Here is a 21,015-nt window from a genome sequence, read left to right on the forward strand (position 1 = left end):
CCACTAAGTTTCTCCTTAATTCCAGGTTGCTTCTCTCTTTGATCAGTTTCCAACCATTGTTTCTTGTCCTGCCCTCTGGTGCTTTGTTGAATAACGTGACCCCTCTTCTTGGTGACAGCCCCTCAAATACTGAAATTCTGCTATCATGTCGCCCCTATTTCTTCTTTTCTTTAGACTAGCCAAACCCAAGTCCTGCAGCTGTTTTTCATATGTTTTAGTATCCAGGCCTTTAATCACCTTAGTTGCTCTTCTCTGATTTTTTTCCAAACTCTCAACATCTTTTTTGTGATATGGTGACCAAAACTGGCTGCAGTATTCCAGGTGTGGTCTTACTAGGGTTTTATAAAGCGGTACTAATACTTTGTGTGATCTTGATTCTATGCCTCTGTTTATACAACCCAGGATTGTATTCGCTTTTTTGCCTGCTGCTGCACACTGCTGGCTCATAATCAAGTGATCATCCACTAGGACTCCAAGGTCCCCCTCACAGTCACTGTTTTTAAGCCAGGTTAGGTTTTCAGCCACATCTTTGATTTTTGCTCCAAGGAGACAACATACCTCCCTGGATTGTATGTCCTGTCTGCAGATAGATGATTCTATTTCTTTGAGCATAGAATCTCCTAGTACTAACACTCACCTTCCTTTGGGGGGGGGGCTGCAGTCTGGGGTGCTTTTCTGTTTGTCTTAGTTGATATGACTTTTTTAGGGATATTTGAAGTGACTTTTTAAGGGATATTTGAAGTTGTTTCTTTGCTAGGCATCTGCATGTTTTCTTTGAGGGGGACATTGTGGGTCCCACATTCCATCTAAGGGGAGAAATCGATTACTCAGTTTTAATGGGGCTACTTCTGGTTGGGTTGGGTTGGATTGGGCAGAAGGGGTTTGTTAGTTGTATGCTGTTTCTTTCTTTGAGTATTATGTTTCCTTCTGTGTGTGACATACCTCCATTTGTCTTCCTCCAAGGGTTTATCAGTAGAGTCAAATCCTCTGGGAGTTATTTGTTCATCATTTGGTTCAGTTTGGGTATAGCTTTCTTTCATAGATTGGGGTTTGGATAGAGTCAGAGGTCCCCAACCTTTTGGGCCCCAGGGACTGGTTCCTTGGAGAGAGGTTTTTTCATGGACTGGAGGGGGTGTGGTTTCACATGCTGCCTGCATCCTCCAGATGGGGCTTCGCTTGTTTGCACGGACCAATTTCTGGCATGTTGCGGACCAGTGCCAGTCCACGGACTGGGGGTTGGAGACCTCTGCTTTAAGTGCCTTACTTTTTCCTCTAATAGTTCACATAGTTTACATCTAATGCATGTATAGTTTGGGTGCTCTTTCGGCATAAGCACATACAAGGAACATGTATTGCATACCACAATAGTATCAGTCGCCTGTTCCATGAGTTTGTTGTTTGAAAATCCCTCTTTTTGGTTGTTGGATGTACTTTGCTGTTAGCCTTGTTTCTTCCTTCTCTGTTCTAGGTAATTGTGCTGTTCAAGTGACAGATCATAAACTTTTATATCCTTTGATACATGTAGTCCTCAACCTACAACAATTGGGACCAGAATTTCTGTTACTAAGCAAGGCAGTTGATAAGTGAACCATGCCTGATTTTACAACGCTTTTGCCATGGTTGTTAAGCAAATCATTGCAGTTACTAAGTGAATCACATGGTTGTTGAGAGAATCTGGCTTCCCCCATTGACTTTGCTTGTCAGATGCCAGCTGCAAAGGTCAAAAATGGTGATCACATGACTCTGGGATTCTGCAACCATCATAAATACTTGCCAGGTGCCAGGCACCCACATTTTGAACTGGTGACTTTGGGGATGCCGTGACAGGCATAAGTGCAAGGACCAGTCCTAAGTCACTTTTCCAATGCCATTGTAACTTTGAACAATTACTAAATGAATGGTTGTAAGTCAAGGACTATCTGTATCTGCCCTGAGTAGTTTTTAAAGAGCTGACAGCACCTATTCAATGAAAGACTAATGTTGCTTAAATTTTTGTTCCCTTAGCCAAGGTCTGATTTCTTCCAATATTAGTTTATAGTCTCCCAATTACAGTATTAGACTCCCAAGATACCAAACCTTGGCACAATGACCTAGGAAGCACCTCCTTTAAATTTTGTGGGATTTGCTTTCGAATAAAGCTGAATAGAATTGTATGATTCACGACTTGAGTCATTTACAAGGAACAGGATCTAGTAAATATTGAAGAGTACGTACTTTATTAGGAAGCAGAGAGTCAGGAACAATCTATAAAAGCAGCATGACAACCAGTGTCTCAAAGACTTAAACGTGGACCCATGGCCTCTTCAGTGGATGCCACCAAATTACATTTTAACATGATAAACAAAGGAAATGATTAGATACATGGTAATAACTCCTATTACTCTATTTATTTATTTTTATTAAAATCCAAATATTTCTGTCCAGGCCATGTCCACTTTTTGAAAAGCAATCCCTGGCGGAGCCCTCAAAAGTCTAGGGTAGTCCTGATCTGAAGTAGTCCCTGTTATCATTTCTCCTCCATATCACTTACATTCTTAACGGCCAAATGACTAAAACATATGAAGGACAGTTGCAGGAATAGGTATGTCTAGTGCAGGGGTCTTCAAACTTGGCCCTTTTATGACTTGTGGACTTCAACTCCCAGAATTCCTCAGCCAGCCAAGCTGGCTGAGGAATTCTGGGAGTTGAAGTCCACAAGTCATAAAAGGGCCAAGTTTGAAGACCCCTGGTCTAGTGTAATGAAAAGAAGGATTAGGGGTCACATGATAGAAGTGTTCTAATATCTAAGGGGCAGCCACAAAGAAGATGGGGTCAGCCTGAAGGCAGTACAAAAGGCAATGGATGGAAACTAATCAAGGAGGAACGTAGATAGAAACTTCCTGGCAGTTAGAACAATTAATCAGTGGAAGGGCTTGCCTTCAGTAGTTGTGATTGTTCTATCACTGGTGATTTTCAGACAACCATTTGTCTGAAAGGATGTAGAGTTTCCTGCTTGAGCAGGGGTTTGGACTAGAACAGAGGTCCCCAACCTTTAGAGCACCAGGGACCAGTTCCATGGAGAGAGGTTCTTCCACGGACCGGAGGGTACATGGTTTTGTGTGCTGCCTGTATCCTGCAGATAGGGCTTTGCTTGTTTGTGCGGCCCAGTTGCTGGCATGCTGCAGCCCAGTACTGGTCCACGTCCCAGGGGTTGGGGACCCCTGGAGTAAAAGACCTCCAAGGTCCCTTTCAACTCTGTTATTCTGCCTGAGATAGAAATACTCATGGATTACACATGCTTTGAAACACAAATTATGTTTAAACTATCATATGAGGAGATGCAGTTGGTTAGTAATGGCCCTTTAATGATGCCTTCGAAGGAGCCATCTGAGATTAGACTTCTTTTGATAAGGCTGGCCCTATTTCTAATGCTGGGCTGGACAAGAAGTCATTTTCCAAATATTTCACAGAATCCAGATCTTGCTCTCTCACTGAACCTGGAGTTTACACTTTAACAACTCTTGCTCTTTTCCCACTACAGAAATACATAGAATCCGCCAACTGACACAAATCTTTGCCATAGCAAGAATCTTTTTTTTTAAATGCCTACAGATTAGTTTTTATACAACCTGTCAGAGGCTGAAAGCCACAAAGATGATGGAACGTTTTCTCTAGCTGTGTGAAACCAACCTTTTGTCTAGTGTCAAAACCAGCTAGAGAGAAACTCTTGGCAGGTTGTTTATCTTAGCAGACAATCCCCCATTCGAAGGCTCATCTCTATTCTTGCTTGTTAAGAAACATAAAGTCTTCTCTGTGGTTCCTAATTCTGCTTCAGAAGAGCCTTTACAGTCATGCCCCCAACAGGAAGGGAAGCTGACTGAAACAAAAATAACTTTCTATCTTTGCCTGATCACAAAAATACATCTAGAATGGGGAGAAACGTATATTTGTATGGCAAAATATTGGGACATTAAATGCTGTTTTGAGATTGCACTGTGGCTTAAAAAAACAATGAATAATATGTCAAATTGATAGCACTGGATAGTAAAATAACTAATTTACACAAAGAAGAGGTGTTCCCCCCCCCCTCAGATATGGAACACATCCATTTATTCACCAAACCACATACATACCGGCCCTTTGTATGAGTAAGAACATGGGTGCAAAATACCGTAGGTGCAATAAGAATTCTGTTTCTTTTTAAGAGTAATTTCATTAAAGATCATAATGACACTAGTAAAAACTAATACAAACTTTAAAAAAGATAAAAGAATAGAAAGAATAGAAGGTGCAAAAAAGAAAAAGAAAAAAATAAGAAATGGAGAAGAGGAATAGAAAAGCAAGAATATAGTAAAGAAAACATGTATCTAAAGAAGTGACTTCCAAACTTCAAAGTAATTTATCACATCCTTGTAAAATGCACAAAATGATCTCTTCTTCCCATATATCACCTCTTATCTATAAAGAAATCCATAAAGCATAGACATTGAGGTCCTAGTGTCAGCAAAAGTCCATACTTGCAGGACCATCTGCTGCCGGGAATGAATTCCCATTGCCCAGTACGCTCACACAGAGAAGGCCTCCTCAGGGTACCGTCGGCTAGACAATGTCGGCTTGCGACCCCCAGGGGAAGAGCCTTCTCTGTGGGAGCGCCAGCCCTGTGGAACCAGCTCCCCCCTGAGCTTCGGATGGCCCAAGATCTCCGGTCCTTTCGCCGCGGCCTCAAAACACTCCTTTTCCACCTGGCTGACCTGGACTGACAGGGATTTTAATTATGTTTACAATTTTAACTCTAATCTTTAATTTATTTCAATTTTAAATTTTAATTTACTGTACAGAGACCTTTAATTTTTGTTGTTGTTAGCCGCCCTGAGTCCCTCGGGAGATAGGGCGGGATATAAGTCCCATTAATAAATAAATAAATAAATTATTAAGGTTTACTGAAACAACAGCGTATCTATTATCAGTCAACCTTGCTCAAATAAACCATCTTTATATTCCTTCTCCAAACTCTAATAAGCATTTCTATAAATTCAATATAGGTCACTTTCTTGGTTTATTGTTTCTATATCCCTTTTAATTATTAAAACATCAGCCAGTCTTTTTTTGTGTATCCAGTGTAACATTTTTTACCATGTAATTATTGTAGCCTGTCATTTGTAAATCCACTTTCCACTCAGTCTTGGTTTCTTTCCCCTTCCATAAAATCTTTTAGACACAGTTTTTCCATAGAGACAAATGACTCTATTGACAATATGAATACCAATTTCAGAGACCTTTTTTTTCCAAAAATACACTTTAAGATGTTCAATGTTAGAATAATTTGCTCCATTCTGTAATTGGAGGATTGAGCTAATGTGTTCTTTTCATTATAATCGTTAGTTCCCTCTAGTGTCTCATTTTTAAAATTTTATTTTTTAAACAAAATTCAAAACAAAAGCTTTTTCCCATGGGAAGGATTAAGGATTAATTCAAAAATCTTATTTAAAATTTATTTGGCCCCCTAGTCCATTTGTAACCTTTCAACACCAAAGTTTTAATCAGTTTTTTGTTGTTTATTAGAAAAATGCAAGTACTTAAACCTGTGGTTAAAACTTCAGTTTGCTAAGGATTGAAGGGAAACTCACCTGGTGCTGTCAAACTTGTCCGTACAAAAGCTCCCAATAGTTAAAAAGCAGTTAGCAAGCAATTTCCAAAAGTGTTTAGAAAAGGAAGTAGGGGTTCTTTCACAAGGAACAAGATAGCTATTCCCTTGTCTCCCAGAGCATTAAACCCTCTGGAGCAGACATGTCAAACACAAGGCCCGGGGGCCGGATCCGGCCTGCAAAGTGGTTTCATGTGGCCCACGAAGCCATCCTGGAAACAGTGAGGGAACGGCCCTCACTGCCTTGGCCCTGGCCCAGAGACCCTCCTCCTGCCAGAGACCCTCAGATCTGTCCCACTCCTGCCCAGGCCCCCATAGGCACCCTTGATGCAAACAATGTAGATCTGGCCACGCCCACCCAGTAGGCCATACGCACTCTACCCACGCCCACCCAGTAGGCCACGCCCACCCAGTAGGCCACGCCCACCCAGGCCACACCCACCCGGCCCCCTGAGGGCAACCACAGTGCTGATGCGGCCCTCAATGAAATTGAGTTTGACACCCCTGCTCTGGAGACTTCCATCTTTTGGTCTCCTCACAAGGAGCAAAAGCACTTGTTTGGAGCATTTGTGGGCAATCTCAAGCCCTCTCCTTATCCAGACAAGTTTGAAGAAGTGGCCTATCCACCAGGTGTTTGTTCTTTGCCACAGTCATTATTTCCACTTTTTATGGAGCCATCTTCAGTCTGCCATTTCTTCTCTGGCAGAAGGAAGGAGCAGGAGCAATAAAGAAATCCTACAAGCCATTGAGAAGCAAGAACTAATTAAAAATACAGATTTTTTCCCCCAACCCCCCCTATTCCTCCCACTCATTTATCTTTTGTTTGGAACTCAGGAGATAACTTTGAGCACAGAAGGAAAAAAGGAGAAAAAGAAGGAGAAAAAAAAACAGCCTGAAGAGCCAGTGTGTGCTGGAGTCAGCTGAATTACGTCCTTACTTACTTAAATTGTTTAAGAGTGACAGCTGAGGACAATCATCTTCACTCAATTTACATAGGACTGCTGGGAAGATGAAATGGGACACCTCCCACGTGTCTGAGCATCTTTGAGAAAAAGCAGGTTACTTCCTTGATGTATCTACTTAGCCAGGGACCAGAGGACTAAATTTTTTAAAACTCTCCACTGATATGACACTTTGATCCCCATAATCCTTAAGTAACTGGAATATATAGAAATTACTCCAATCTATGTCCAATCTGGGGGTAGAGGAAAGATGAGGAAAGAAAACTGACATAAATTTTACTGCCCGCAGACCTATCTTTGTCACATCTCAGCAACAAGGCCGGATAGCGGTGCTGTCTTAAACTTTGGGTTACTGGGCTGTTTCAGGACAGTGATTGGTAGATTCCTGATAACCACCCACCTAGTATCACCTATTTAAGGAAAAAGTAACCCTCCACCACTCTCATGAGCATCTGATAAGGCAGGATTGAAGGGGCAAACTATAATTTTATTTTTGCTTAGACTTTTTACATTTATTGTATGCTGTGTGTGAGAAACTGACACGGAATAATCTCTAAAACTTTTTAGATAACAGCCACAGACATTTATTATTCCTATGTTGAACCCCCTCAACCCCCAAACTTCTGCCTCAGTGATTGGAAGAATCCATTCAAAAGAGACAGCAGAAAGTCTGATCCAGAGAGTTCTCAGTTCTGTTTGTGTTTCTGGGTCTTCCCCCCCCCCTTTCTCCTTCTACTCAATCCTAATCAACTTTGATCAAGCAAAGAGAGAGCTCTTGCTCAACACCACACCACACGCATGCATGTATTTGTGTGCCTGTTTGTCACACGTGCTTCCCTATTTTAGATTTTCTCAATACACCCATAGAAACACATACAATATACACATACCTCAAGTAGGATTCCAGATGGACAAGTCTACCAGTCTTCTGAGAGTCTAACATTTCCCTATGTCCATTCTACTGCGGCTAAAGCCAAAATAACACCATGGAGGCCCAGTGGTCAGTGACTGGACAGGGAAAGGGCATTTCTGCAGCAAATTTCCCCAGCCAATTAGAGTTGAGTAGATCAGCATCCTTGAATGCATCATTAAAGTTTTGCTCTTAAGGATCCTTAGATTGTTGACACAGGAAGTTTTATCCTGGGGGGAAAAAAAACACCACTGCCAACCAAGAATGACTAGATTGTTTCAGTTGTCTAGGAATGAGATGGGAGGCAATGTCAGTAAGGAAACACCAAAGCACCTCAAAAACAGTCAAGCACTTTCATGCTTCCACAAGCAGGAATGAGAACTAGCCTTTAAACTAATAATTCATTAACCTCCCAAGGAAACGTGGAGAAATATATCTATTGATAGTGCATCAGCTAACTATCAAGAGGGAAACAATGTTTGTGATAACAATGGGTGCCTCAGTAAAAATGTCAGTGTTGAGTGTAACACTGGTAAAATAAAGTTATAATCTATGCTAAGACTGCTTGAAGGTTTTTCAAAAACCAGAAAACAAAACAGTAGCTTAAACCAGGCAGATGATGTTCATGCTACATACGCTTCCTTTTGCCCATCTCAAAAAAGGGCATTATAAAGGATACCAGTCTGCAGGTTACCCATATTTAAATGAAATCAAAGGCCATGTTGGTTGGGAATTGTGGGACTTATATTGCCAACACATTTGGGGAAGGCTGATTTGACTAGTTGGAACACATTCAGTAGGAATGCTTTAGGGCTTTTTAGATTAGCAAGTGATAGCTAAGAGATGGCACGGCCGATTGAAGCTATTCTCTCTTTCTCACAAAGCTAGAACAAGAGTCACTATCACCTGCAGTGTCAAAGTAGGCCACTGCCTGTGGGGCAAAACTTCCAGGGTGCCTCCTTTAGCTTCTTTCCTTTGAGGATGCTGCAGCTGCAGCTTAAAAGATCATTCACTGGATGACAGTCTGCAGGATGCAATCAATCAAGGCTTTTTCTTTTTTTTTAATTTCTATTGGGTACTCAGCCATGAAGAAGTAAAGAAATGCTGTATACACACAGACACACACACACACACATGCATAAGGAATCAGAAAAAGGAAGACATAAAGAATGCTGCACACATACTCATGTCCTCCCCATCTGCCAGGACAGATAGACTCAATATGCTATTCCCTTTCAAGAATATATAAGCATAAAATGATAGGGTGCTTTTATTTCAAGGATGGCTGCAAAAGCTTTGAAACGAGCATGCCAAAATACTATATATCCTGTTAGCCAGGTATATTTTCTCTGTTGGATGTATTAGATCAAGACAATTGTGTTATAAAGACTGAATTCCCCATTCCCACGTGATAAGCCATGGCTCCGTTTGCCTCTTTAAATGAAGAGTGTATTAAGAGCGATGTTTGAAATCTTGACTTGACATCTAAAAAAAATAATAATTCACCCAACCTTAGAAATAATGCATAGATATGATATGATGGTTTCAAGATGGGCCTCTCTCAGGCCTGTCTTTTTGATCACTGCCACCAGAAGATGCTGCCAAAGTGTTACATTTCTGCTTCCTGCTTGATCTTCTCTATCATCTTCAGAGGACCAGAGGTAGCACTTGCAAGGAGATAGATAGGCCAACAGAGTTTCCTGTTTTAGGAGGAGGCATAGACTTCTGGTGAAAAGGATAGCTTGAATGTAAGCTAGTTTTCTGTATGCAACTATGCACAGAGTATATGCGTAAAAGGAGCATATAATCCCACTGTTAGTTTAACTGCATGAGATCACAGAAAATGAACATCAAGCTAAGGATGGGTATTAACTAAATGACAAGATCTACAACAGAATAATCTTCAGCTCTTATTTATAAGTACAGTTCCTCATTCTTTTCATTCTGCACTCCATATGTAACCAGGAATAAAATTATTGTTTTTAAATCAACACATTTTTTCATTGCCCAGATGTTAGCGAAGGACAGGACCTGGCGCCTTCAGTGGCTGGGCCACCAGGCAACAATCAGTGGATAGAAGCATACTGTTTTCTCTTTCTAAAATGCTGTCCTTTCTTTAATATTTCTTTATCTCTTTCTCCCTCTTCATATTTTGCCAGCTGCTGCAGATAGACAGGTGATTTTGTTTAGTGTGTTTTAAATCAACACACACACACACACACACACACACACACACAGAGGGATGCAAGTTACTAATGTCTCCTCTGAAAACCCATCTCTGACTTTTTTCATTTACCCATGACACCAGTTTTCTTTCCATGAATATATTATCCAAATGGCAGAAATCCAAATAAACCTGGTGTTGTTCACAGTTCTCTTCTAACTTTCACGTTCAAATTAAATATGCCTAAGAAACATAAATAAACATGAACACAGAGGTATCAGAATGCAGGGTGGTTATCTCTGTCTATCACCCGTTGGAAGTTAAGGAGCCGGCTTGACTTCCCCTCCCTTTCTCACACACACCCCTTTAGGAGAAAGGGATGCAGAGATGCCAAAGCGATCTGTTGAGCAATATCTTGGGAACATCGTGATTTCTTCCTTCCTTGAAGTTAGATTCAAGAAACAATCTCGAAGCAAGGCTGGAGTGAGGGCATCCGGTAGGCATTACACCTTCCCATCTCTTGTAAACTCTGCAGGACGGATCGTGGCAGCAGTTCATTCTTCCCCCCCCCCTCTTAACACTATTAAAAGGCTTCAGTTTTGTGCCAGCGTAACGATGGCTGAAATATTCCAGCAATGCTGAGTATGAAGGGCGGGCGTTAGCCTCCTGCGTCAGGCACACATGCTCTGAATCTCCTCGCCTCTCCTTAGAGACCAGAGTTAACGGCGCAACCTTCCCAAATGTCACCGGAGCTGGACAGCAAACAGCGCCCGTCAACGCTGCCCCGAGCGCCCCCTGCTCAACCTTTTTAAGCCCCGAGCAATCTAACCTGCGGCGCAGCCACCAACAAGCCGAAGTTTTAGGGTCCCTTGTCTGCGCAGGTTGCCTTCTTGCCAACAGTTTGTAAGAAGGCCAATCGCCAAGGAAGGGCGACCGCAATTCGTCCGGCTTGCTTTCTTTCTTTCTTTCTTTCTTTCTTTCTTTCTTTCTTTCTTTCTTTCTTTCTTTCTTTCTTTCTTTCTTTCTTTCTTTCTTTCTTTCTTTCTTTCTTTCTTTCTCTCTCTCTCTCTCTCTCTCTCTCTCTCTCTCTCTCTCTCTCTCTCTCTCTCTCTCTCTCTCTCTCTCTCTCTCTCTCTCTCTCTCTCTCTCTCTCTCTCTCTCTCTCTCTCTCTCTCTCTCTCTCTCTCTCTCTCCTCCCCTCCCTCCCTCCCCCGATAAAATACAAAGCGGTTTGGAACTTCAAGCAGGGTTGACGGAGGAGACGCGGTTGGGGTGAATTAATCAAGGCAGAGGCTGCAGGTCTGGGCGGAGAAAGTGGAGGCTTGGGTGGCGGGGGGGGGGGGCTGGAGAGAGAGAGGGAAAGAGAGAGAGGAGAGAGAGAGAGAGAGAGAGAGAGAGAGAGAGAGAGAGAGAGAGAGAGAGAGAGAGAGAGAGAGAGAGAGAGAGAGAGAGAGAGAGAGAGAGAGAGAGAGAGAAGGGGTGTGGTGCCTTTGGGGCTTCTGCACCTATCCATCTCTCCAACACCTCTTTCACATCAGTCCCAATTCCAACCGAGTTCAGAGCCGCGCGTTGCTGCCCGCAAGGCTGCCTAGGAGGAAAGCCGAAGGCAGAGAAGAGCCGGGAAGAGCTCTCTGATCCCGCTCTCCCGGGACCAACATCAGACGGCAGTTCTAGCAAGCCGAGGGGAGGGCAACCCCCGCTCGCCCGTCGCCGCTAGAGACAGCAGAGCTGAACCCAGCTGCAGCCTTCCCCGCAAGGTCAGGAGCCGCAACAGCAGCGGCCGGCAGGAGCGAGGGAGAGACTCCGGAGAGACCGAAGCTCACCACCCACCACCACCCACCACCCCCACTTCTGCAAAGCAGCAGAGCCCGAGCGCGAACCGTCAGCGGGAAGGCGAAGAGCAGCGGCGTGAGCTTGTTCCCCCTCCCTTAACCGAGGAAGGGCGAGCCTGGGCAGAGCTGGGCAAGGGAAGCCGGCGAGGGCCAGGCCAGTTGGAGGAGACCTCTGCCGCTTGTAGCTGAAGATGCTGCTGCTGCCGCTCCCGCTCTGGCTGTTGCTGCCGGAGCTGGCTCTCCTGGCGCCGGCTCAGAAATTTTCAGCGCTGACGGTAAGGCAGCCAGGCTGGGTTGGTTGGTGAATCTCCGGGCTGCTTCCTTCTCTTCCCTCTCGTGGCCGCGCCGGGGCAGCAAAACCCTCCCGCCGTCTTTTGCCCCGCGTTGGCCACCGGCTTCCCACCCGTTCGCTGGTCCCGTTTCTCCAAGCGGGAAACCTGCCCTGCAGTCGGGAAGCTGCGACTTCGCTGGCCTCGGTGCCCTAAGTCTGCCCCGCTTCTTCCACGCGTCCCTCTCTCACCTATTGGCTGAAATCCTCACTTGAGGCGATCGGCTTGTTTTTAAAGCAAAAAAATAAAAATAAAAAAATAAAAAATAAAAATAGGGCTCCGGTGCTTAATGCTAAACCTAACAACCCCTTCCCTTTAAAAATGTGAAAGCAGCAATCGCGGCTTGGAGATCTCTATTCTTCGACGCCTCTTCTCCCCACTGCCCCTAGGATAGGTAACCTTGGTTTGATAATGTATATATGTATTTTATTAGCAGGAATCTTAAAACTGGCATCATCCTTAAGAAATCGTGTGCGCACAGGCATGCTTGTTTGAAGTTAGTTGGTAGTCCCCGCGAATTTCTCATTAATCATCTTCCCACAACCAAGGGGAAATTACTGGGCATCGATTTCCCTGTGCCTTAATGGGCACGGATATGTACATCAGTTCTGCTCGGAGTATCGGGAGAGATCGAAGGAGCATTAATAAGATTAATTTAATACCGAGTAAACATCTCTGCCTATGGGTATCCTCTGCCAGGTATTGTAAAGTAATTTAGAGAGATGCAGTTTATTGAGCTCGTGTTCAGGTTAAAGACACGTCAGTGCTGCATTTAGGATTTATTTAATCCAGTTTGGTTCTACTGAAAAGTGCTTGGACTAAGCACAAGTGCAAGGAAAGTGGTTAAGTGGTTTGGGTTTGGCAGCTTGCAGCTTGCTGGAAATCCTCGGGGAATTAGGCTCCCGGTTGCAAACTAATAGCCTTTTGAAAAGGGGACAGAGTGAACTACAGATTTAAGAGTCTGAAACACTGGTCCTAAAAAGGCAATGAGTTGGCATACAATTAAATGTTCAAGGATTTTAGGGCAATTTACTGCGAAGGAGTAACTTGAAATCCTGTTGCTTGGCGATGTGAGTCCACTCCAGTGAATGGGATTCACTTTCACTTTCTAGGCAGATGCTCTCTGCTTAATTTTTTTTTAAAGGAAAGTGAATAGGAAGCAAACCGGTGCTGAATAGGCTTGATAAAGATCCAGCTTCATGCGTAACCACTGGGTACGGTGATGCAAAGGAACCTGGCTGTGCTTATCTATGCTCTTTCGAAACTCGTAGAACTTTAAAAAATTAAGTCTAAGGAATGAATGAATCTCATGTCTAATCCATGACTGACTTTCTTTGAGTCATTTCCAGTAGGCTTCGCATAGCACCAAATGATGATTGTATTTCCTGAAATATCCATTCATCAGGTGTTTGAACTTGTTCTGGTGGGTGGAATGGATATTCATTATCCCACTGAGGCACGGAGGATTCACTGAAGCCGTGGACAGAAACCCCAGTTATTCTTAGTCATTTCAGTTACTCTTTCCTCTTAGCAGGGATGCTTAGAAGCACCCTGATCATTCTGATTTGTGAACCATTTCTTTCAAAATACTTCCAGGCAGTTGCTGTGTTGCCAAGAAGTAGCAGTACGGTAGATGGGCAACAGCTTTGAGTAGGCTAGTTTTATATAAAAAAAAGACCAACCATCATTTCCCTGGGAAAACTCAAGAGTTATAGAAGTTATATTTTGTAAAGTGATGGTTTCCTTTAACTGCCTGGATAGCCTTTCAGATCCACAACATACTCTTGCTTTAAAGAATAGTGGATGTCCTGTCTCCAGCTTGACGCCCTGTACACCGCCCTGAGTCCTTCGGGAGAAGGGCGGTATAAAAATTTAATAAATAAAATAAAATAATAAATAAGTTAATTGGACTGTTCAAAACCAAAGATTCCATTGAGCATTCATTCATTCATTCATGATGCCTTTAACCACCCACTGACTAGTTATTCTACACAAACAGTATCCAATAGCATGAAGGTTCGGAAGGATATCCCCTCTTCCAGTACTGGCTGAGAAGACTTAGAAAAGTTTGTCAACTCTCTTTTCCTAAACCTGCCCACTGCCCACTGCCCTCTGCCATGAGACAGAAGACTTCCCTTCCTCAAGCTTTATGCTGGAGGGGGGGGGAAGAATAACTGTTTTAGTGTTTGTAAGTGTGAGTTCCCCTTGATACAATGGATCTCTTAGTTACATTTCTGGCCCATTATAATGGGTTATATGTGGCTTCCGGTATCCTTGAGTATCTTAATCACTACAGAGGTACAGCTACACAAACGTAAAAACAGGTGTATAGCAAGCCTGGGTTGTATGTTGCTTCTGATTTAGCTGCTTAAATCCAGTGGATTTCCAATGGGAATTAATTGAATACATCTGCCTACAAGTTTATAGCTTTAGGACATGACTTGAAAGCCTCCCTGGAGGTATTGTCTGAATGTTACAATTGGCTTATAGCTTAGGTAGAGAAGATGATGATAATTGGTCCATAAGAAGATAATCAGCCGTGTTGATTTCAAAAAGGCAGCCATGAAGTGACATTTACATACCCATCTATACTTTTGATTTTTTTTTGGTTCTTTCAACAGATCATGATTTGTGAGCCAGTAGCAAAATATAATCAGAATTGTGGTACAATATCATAAATTAAAATGGCTCTTTTGCATTGGCTTCCATTGTCTAATCAATTAAAGTTTTATGTCATTAATTTTCAAAGTAAACCAATGCAATATGCTGATACAATGGGATGCTTTGTCCCTCTGGTAGATTACTGATTGATCGTTGCATTTTAATTGAGTAATCTTTTGTGAAGTTTCAGGTTCTTTTACTCGTTAGGACTTGGGCTAGATAATCCTTGTGCTTATTAAGTTTACAGGTCTACAATTTTTTGACCTTTTTCAGCACACCTTAATTGCACAAAATGAGCTCTGTTAGCAAAGAGCATTGTCTTTACTGATATAAAGGTAATAAATAATATAAATATTATAAACCTGATATAAACCCGAAGTTATGGACAGACTAGTTCTGGAGAGATCAGAGAGTTCACACTTTTTGATGAGGGCTGTTTGACAACAAAATATAGCCTGCTGGTAACAATACAGTGCATGATTGGTCTTTGTTTTATTTGGTGTGATTTTATAAGCTGCATCAAGATAATAGAACAACAGGACTTTGATCAAGCAATCACATGAGTAAAAAAGGCTAAATTAAAGCCATAAGAATGGTCCTTCTTAGTTATAATCTATACAGTTGAGAGAGAAGATGCATTTAAAAGGCAGCTGAGCTATTGATTGTAAAGTAAATAATTTGCATAGTAAAATGACTCGGGTTGAACTTTATGTCCTTTTCAAATCAACTTTCACAACTAACCTGTTTACTACAGACTTTGTGCTGACCGTAGATTAATTCCAGGGGCAAAATGTCTTCTTTCGTGCTAGGTTTAAATAACTACTTTAAAACTCATAAAATGTCTTAAAATCTGGGGGTTATTTAAAGGGTTGGAGGCTTAAAGAGTTGGAACTCAGAAGGAACGGTATTGTAGACCTCTTGTTTATAAAATTCATAAAATGGACATATTTATCTTAGCCTTTCAGTAAATGAGAGTTTCTGCTATACAATACCATAAATGTTATCTGGCAATCATTTTTTATGTAACTCAAAATGAGAATGGCTGGGTCATGATTATGGGGAAACGATTTCTGGGTTAAAAGCTAGCAATTGGCAACCTTAAAGAAGCTCCAAAAACTTTACGGTGTGTGATTTCTGCAAGAGCAGATCATAGTAAATTAGGTAGACATTGACAAGTTTTCATCCATGGGGTACTACATTTGAATGTTTGGCTTAAAGTATTTTACATTAAGTCATATAGAGTATTTTTCCTCCAATTTAAATTTATATCTCTTTTGTGCCTTATCATGAAATTTCTTGATTTTAACAAAAAATGTATGTGTCATACAAAAGGATCAGTGCTTTTCACTCTTAGTAATTTTATCTTACAGGTTAGCAGTCTTATTTCAGAGGGGTTCAGAGAGGTTTGCAGCTGCCTAAATGTGATTGGAAATCAGCTACTTCTAGAGGGGAGATCATAGCCAGGGGATGAGGAAACAGCAAAGAGGGAGAGAAATAAATTTTGACTATGGATGCAGGTCATGTCATTGTTTGATAAATGATGTCAAAGTAGAAAAGTGACTTGCTATTGCACAAGAGATCCCGTAGAAAAAAATGAATGATTTCTAATAATTGAGAAATAATTGAAACATTTGCGTGTTCGGGTACTGTCAGTTTACTAGTTATAAATCATATTCACTGGGGTACCTAAGATAAAGGGGTCCCTGCAGATTTGCTGCCAACTATAAGGGGTGGCACTCATCTCCATTTCAAGGGCCATTGACCCAGTACTGTTTGAGGATGTTTCCGTGGTCATGTAGCTAGCATGATATCATGGAATACTGTTACCTTCCCATTGAAGTGGTACCTATTAATCTATTCACACTTGCATGTTTTCAGACTACTTGGTTGGTAGGAACTGGAGCAAAAATGGGAGCTCAACCAGTGGCATGATGCTCAGGTCTCAAACCTCAGCTGTCAGTTTTCCAGCCAACAAACCCAATGTCTTAACCACTGAGCCATCATGCTGCTCCGAGTTACCTAAGGGAACCCAACAATTGTCTACCATGTAAGGGGTATGACTTAAATTGCCCTAATGAATCTGTGACAGACAACTGGGATTGCTTCATGAAGCATATCCAATTGTAGTTCCAACTGTGGAGTATTCAGGTCACATTTCCTAAGCTAGGAATGCGACCATTTCAAGAAACATAGGATTTACCGGCCACTGGCTTGCCCTCCATTCAGATTCCCCCCCCCCCCGATGTATGCTAGGTCCCTAACATTTACTGGAGTATTCAGAAAATATAGAACTTAAGGGAATTGTCATTCTTCTGATGATATCAGAAATCTGCATTCACATAGAACCAATTGCACCCATGAAGAGTGTTCTGGAGTGTTGGTTATTACTTCATGGAACCATTTCTGCTAGATCATTTGTCCCTGTGAACATGGCCTCATGAAAACATTTTTTTCACTTCAGTCTTTAAGACTTTACTGGTGTCACAGCACATCAGCATATCTGTTATGCTTGACATTTGAGGGATTTGCCCTGTTTTACTATAGTCCTGGCTTCCACCTTCTGCAACAAAGTTAAGCATAAATACTTCCCCCCACGGGACTGACTTACCGTAGTTTAGTTCTGATTCAGCTTCAGTACGGAGAACAGAAGTACATTAGACTGTAGGTTAATGTTGAGTGCGCTTGATTTTCATTCTCTATGAATCGCATAAAGATAGCAAAGATGCACTTTTGAGCTTTTCCAGAAATAATGGCCAATCTTTGCTTCTGTATTGTCTGTAATTCTGATTTAAGTAACTAAGTATCTATTGGGTACACATGCCAGCCCTCCCCAATCTGGTGCCCTCCAGATATATTAGATATCTGTTCCCCAGAAATGTATGTTAACAAATATGGAAATTCCAGCAACTCTGATCTAGCAAAAAGTGAATCCAACTAATTGAAGAGCATCACCAGAAAAATGTTAAGATATGCAGTTGTGATGAGTGCTGGTTTGTGGGTGCAGGATGCTAGACATTATCTATGGTCTTCCTTCTTGGTGTGCCCCCCCTTTCTCTCACTATCCATGTTACAGGTTTGCCTCACTCTCTTTCTATGACTGATCTGTACTCTACCTCCCAAAGGAGATGTGGAGGCATGTAGTGACAATTGGTGCTCCTGATCATTGTTCCTATTAATACTTTTCTTCTTGAAAAAGGCAGGTAAACAGTCAGAAAGAGTAAGGAGCATAAGCAGGATCAAAGGTTTCGGTGGTCATCAGAAAGCCTATCAGGAAAAGAGGGGTTTGGCAAGGAGCAGACAGTAATTGAAAACCAATGATGGATCACACACTTTTAATGAATCAAATAGATTCATTAATGTAGACATATTTCATGTCAGATGCACAGAAATAGTTGCAAGGTGTGACTTCTGGTGGCTGCGCGGCGCCGGAGACAGCCTTCCCGGGCTGCCCGCGGCTCAGCTGAGTAATTTTCACCCGAAACAGCGCCGATCAGCTGTTCGGGTGAATTTGAAGCCCCCTCCTCGGGAGAAGAGGAGGGGGTGAGGCCCCAGGTAGGGGTCGAGTTCTCCGGGGCCGCCTGAGCTTGTAGCTTGGGCGGCTGAAGGATTGAACTCCCCCGTAGCCTGGGTCGCTCCCAGCTGGTCAGCGTCTCTGCTCCGGATTTCTTGGAGCAGAGCCAGGCGTTTGCGACCACCCCTGCCTGAAGGAAGGACTATGGAATAAAAGGAGCAGGCAGAGCGGTACAAGAGGAAAAGGTGAAGAGGATTATTATATTTTACTCTCGAGCTTGATGGACTTTTTAAACTTAAAGTGAAAGTGCGTCACAAGTGAAAGTAAAAGATGGCGGCTAAACCTCCCCCAAAAACTCTTCGGAGTGGTGGAACTTCTCCGGTGCAACAATCATCATTGCAGGCGTTGCGTCCTCCTGATGTATTGACACCGAAGGATTTACAAGATGCTCTTGAAAAACATGCCCAGGTAATTTTGGAATCAATGGGTGATAAATTTGCACAGATGGAGGAGAAATTGGAGAAATTGGAGGAGAGAATGGAAGAGAGGATGGAACAGAAGTTCAGTGTGATGAAGGTAGACATTTTGTCTTCAGTGCATAAAGTGGCTGAATGTGTGGAAGATCTGGATGAAAAAGTGGAAGATTTGACTCAAAAGAATGCCATATTAGAAGCAAAAGTATTGGAGAATGAAGATTTAAGAGACAAAATGGACAGAGAATTGAGTCTTGCTCAATATTACCAGATGCAGTTTGCTGTTAGAATCAGAGGCTTAAAAGAGAATCTTAAGGAAGATCTAAAGCAGCTGATTTCTGAGGCTCTGGAAGTGGTATTGAATCAGCCAGCATCTGAAATAAAGGGAGGCATGGATAAAGTGTTTCGTGTGAATTCATGGATTGCTAGACAGAGAAAGCTGCCTAGAGATGTGGTGGTTTATTTTGCAAAGAGGGAAATTAGAGATGAAGTTATACAAGCTGCCTATGATTCTAAAGTTGTGATTGCTGATCAAGAAGTTTTGGTTTTAAAAGAAATTCCTCCAAAGATTTTAAGGAGAAGGAAGGATTTTACATTTCTTGTGCAAGAGCTCAAGCAATGAGATATAAGGTTCAGATGGGAGATCCCAGTTGGGTTGATGGTGATGCATGAAGGTAAAAGGTACCGTCTGGTTACTGTGATGCAGGCGCGTGATTTTTACAATAACGTTTTAAAAGCAACCCCATTATCACTTCTGGAAGCTGCAAAGAGATCTGGAGAAGGAGAACATCAAGAGGCTGAAGATGGACAGACAGAGGAGAACGGTGCTGGAGGAGATCAAGCTACAACTTCTTTGGATGATCCTAGAGAGCAGAGGGTGACGCGTGCTGCTTTAAAACGATCAAAAAAAATAAAAGAACAAGATCAGCAGAAGTCTATGGAACTTCCACAACGTACTTACAGCCAAGCAGTGGGAGGAGCATGGCCTAAAAAAGATAGTCCTATCAAAGCAGTGCTTCAAGAGCTTTGGGATGATATGCATGACAACTAAATTTTTAACTTGGAACGTTAATGGACTAAATTCACCACAGAAGAGAAAGAAAGTTTTTCAATATTTAAAACAATTCAAGATAGATGTTATATGTTTGCAAGAAACGCATATTAGGGTTGTGGATCAAAAGTATTTATCGAACTCAAGGTTGGGTACGCAATTTGTTGCTTCTGCAATGAATAAGAAAAATGGAGTGGTTGTTTATGTTAAAAGTGCTTTAACAGCAGACTTAATTGAAGCAGATAAGCATGGAAGATACGTTATGATAGAGCTGCTGCTAGAAGGTAAAAAGACGCTTTTAGTTGGATTATATGCTCCTAATCAACAACAAGATGACTTTTTTAGTTTACTTCATACAAAGCTTACCCAGTTGGATTATAAATCTTTTATTTTTATGGGGGACTGGAATGGTGTTTTGGATGTACAGATGGACAAGGCTGGAGCTTTTAAGCGCGTCCCAAGTCATGCTAGACTGCCTAAATCCTTTTTTGAAATGAAGGATGACTTGGAACTGCGAGATATTTGGCGCGAGAGACATTTGCAGGAAAAGGATTATACTTTTTTTCCTGACAGACATCAATCTTTTTCTAGGATCGATTTTATTTTGCTGACTAATGATTTTTTTTTAAGGACTAAGAAGGTGAAGATTTGTGCAAGAACTATTTCTGAACACAGCCCAGTTTGGCTAGAGATTGATAAGGAGAATAGAGATAGACGCTCGTGGCGCGTAAATGAGAATTTGTTTAGAAATCAGAGAAATGTGGAAGAATGCAAACAGCGGATGAAGGATTTTTTTTGAAATGAATATGAATAAGGGTACCTCTATGGACATGGTTTGGGATGCTAGTAAGGCCTATATGAGAGGGGTGTTGATATATATGAATAATAAACATAGACGTGCTGTGGAAGCTAGGAGGAAAGAACTGGAGAATGAAATAAAGGAAAAAGAAAAGGCTTTGATTTTGAATTCAGAGGATGTGAAGATTAAGGAGGCTATTAAACTGTTAAGAGGACAATTTGATAAATTAATGGCTGACCAAGTGGCAACCAATTTGCGGTTTGCCAGGCATAATACCTTTTGCAACGCCAACAAACCAGGTAGATGGTTAGCTTATAGATTGAGGAAAAAGCAAAGGGCTTCTAATATAGACAAAATTGAGCATAAAGGAAGGGTTGTGTTTCAACAGGACCTTATCAAGGATGCTTTTGTGGATTTTTATTCTAAATTATATGCTAAGGAGAAGATTAATGAAAAAGACATTGATATATATTTGGAGAATGCTAGCATCCCGGTTCTTACGCAAGTACAAAAAGAGGGGATTAATCAATTAATTACAGAAGAAGAAATTTTTACAGCAATTAAGGAATTGAAGATGGATAAAGCACCAGGTACGGATGGTTTGTCTGCGGCTTATTATAAAAATTTACAATTAGAGATGATGAAACCGTTAAAGGAACTGTTCCAGACAATCCAGAGGGGGGGAAAGGTGCCACCGTCT

The 21,015-nt window shown here is 41.9% G+C and overlaps 2 protein-coding genes across 2 annotated transcripts in view; both read left to right on the forward strand.

The window, feature by feature from the left end:
* The window catches only part of LOC308668787 (uncharacterized protein), a 497,063-nt gene that overhangs the window by 416,132 nt on the left and 59,916 nt on the right, over positions 1–21,015 (forward strand). The window lies entirely within an intron of this gene.
* The window catches only part of SMOC2 (SPARC related modular calcium binding 2), a 151,178-nt gene continuing 141,697 nt past the window's right edge, over positions 11,535–21,015 (forward strand). Inside the window, exon 1 of the mRNA XM_081328931.1 lies at positions 11,535–11,766. Within this exon, the coding sequence (XP_081185057.1) occupies positions 11,683–11,766 (84 nt within the window). The 5' untranslated portion in view covers positions 11,535–11,682. The remainder of the gene's footprint in view (positions 11,767–21,015) is intronic.

The sequence above is a fragment of the Vipera berus genome (assembly GCF_964194415.1).
Source record: "Vipera berus genome assembly, chromosome: 1".
NCBI lineage: Eukaryota > Metazoa > Chordata > Lepidosauria > Squamata > Viperidae > Vipera > Vipera berus.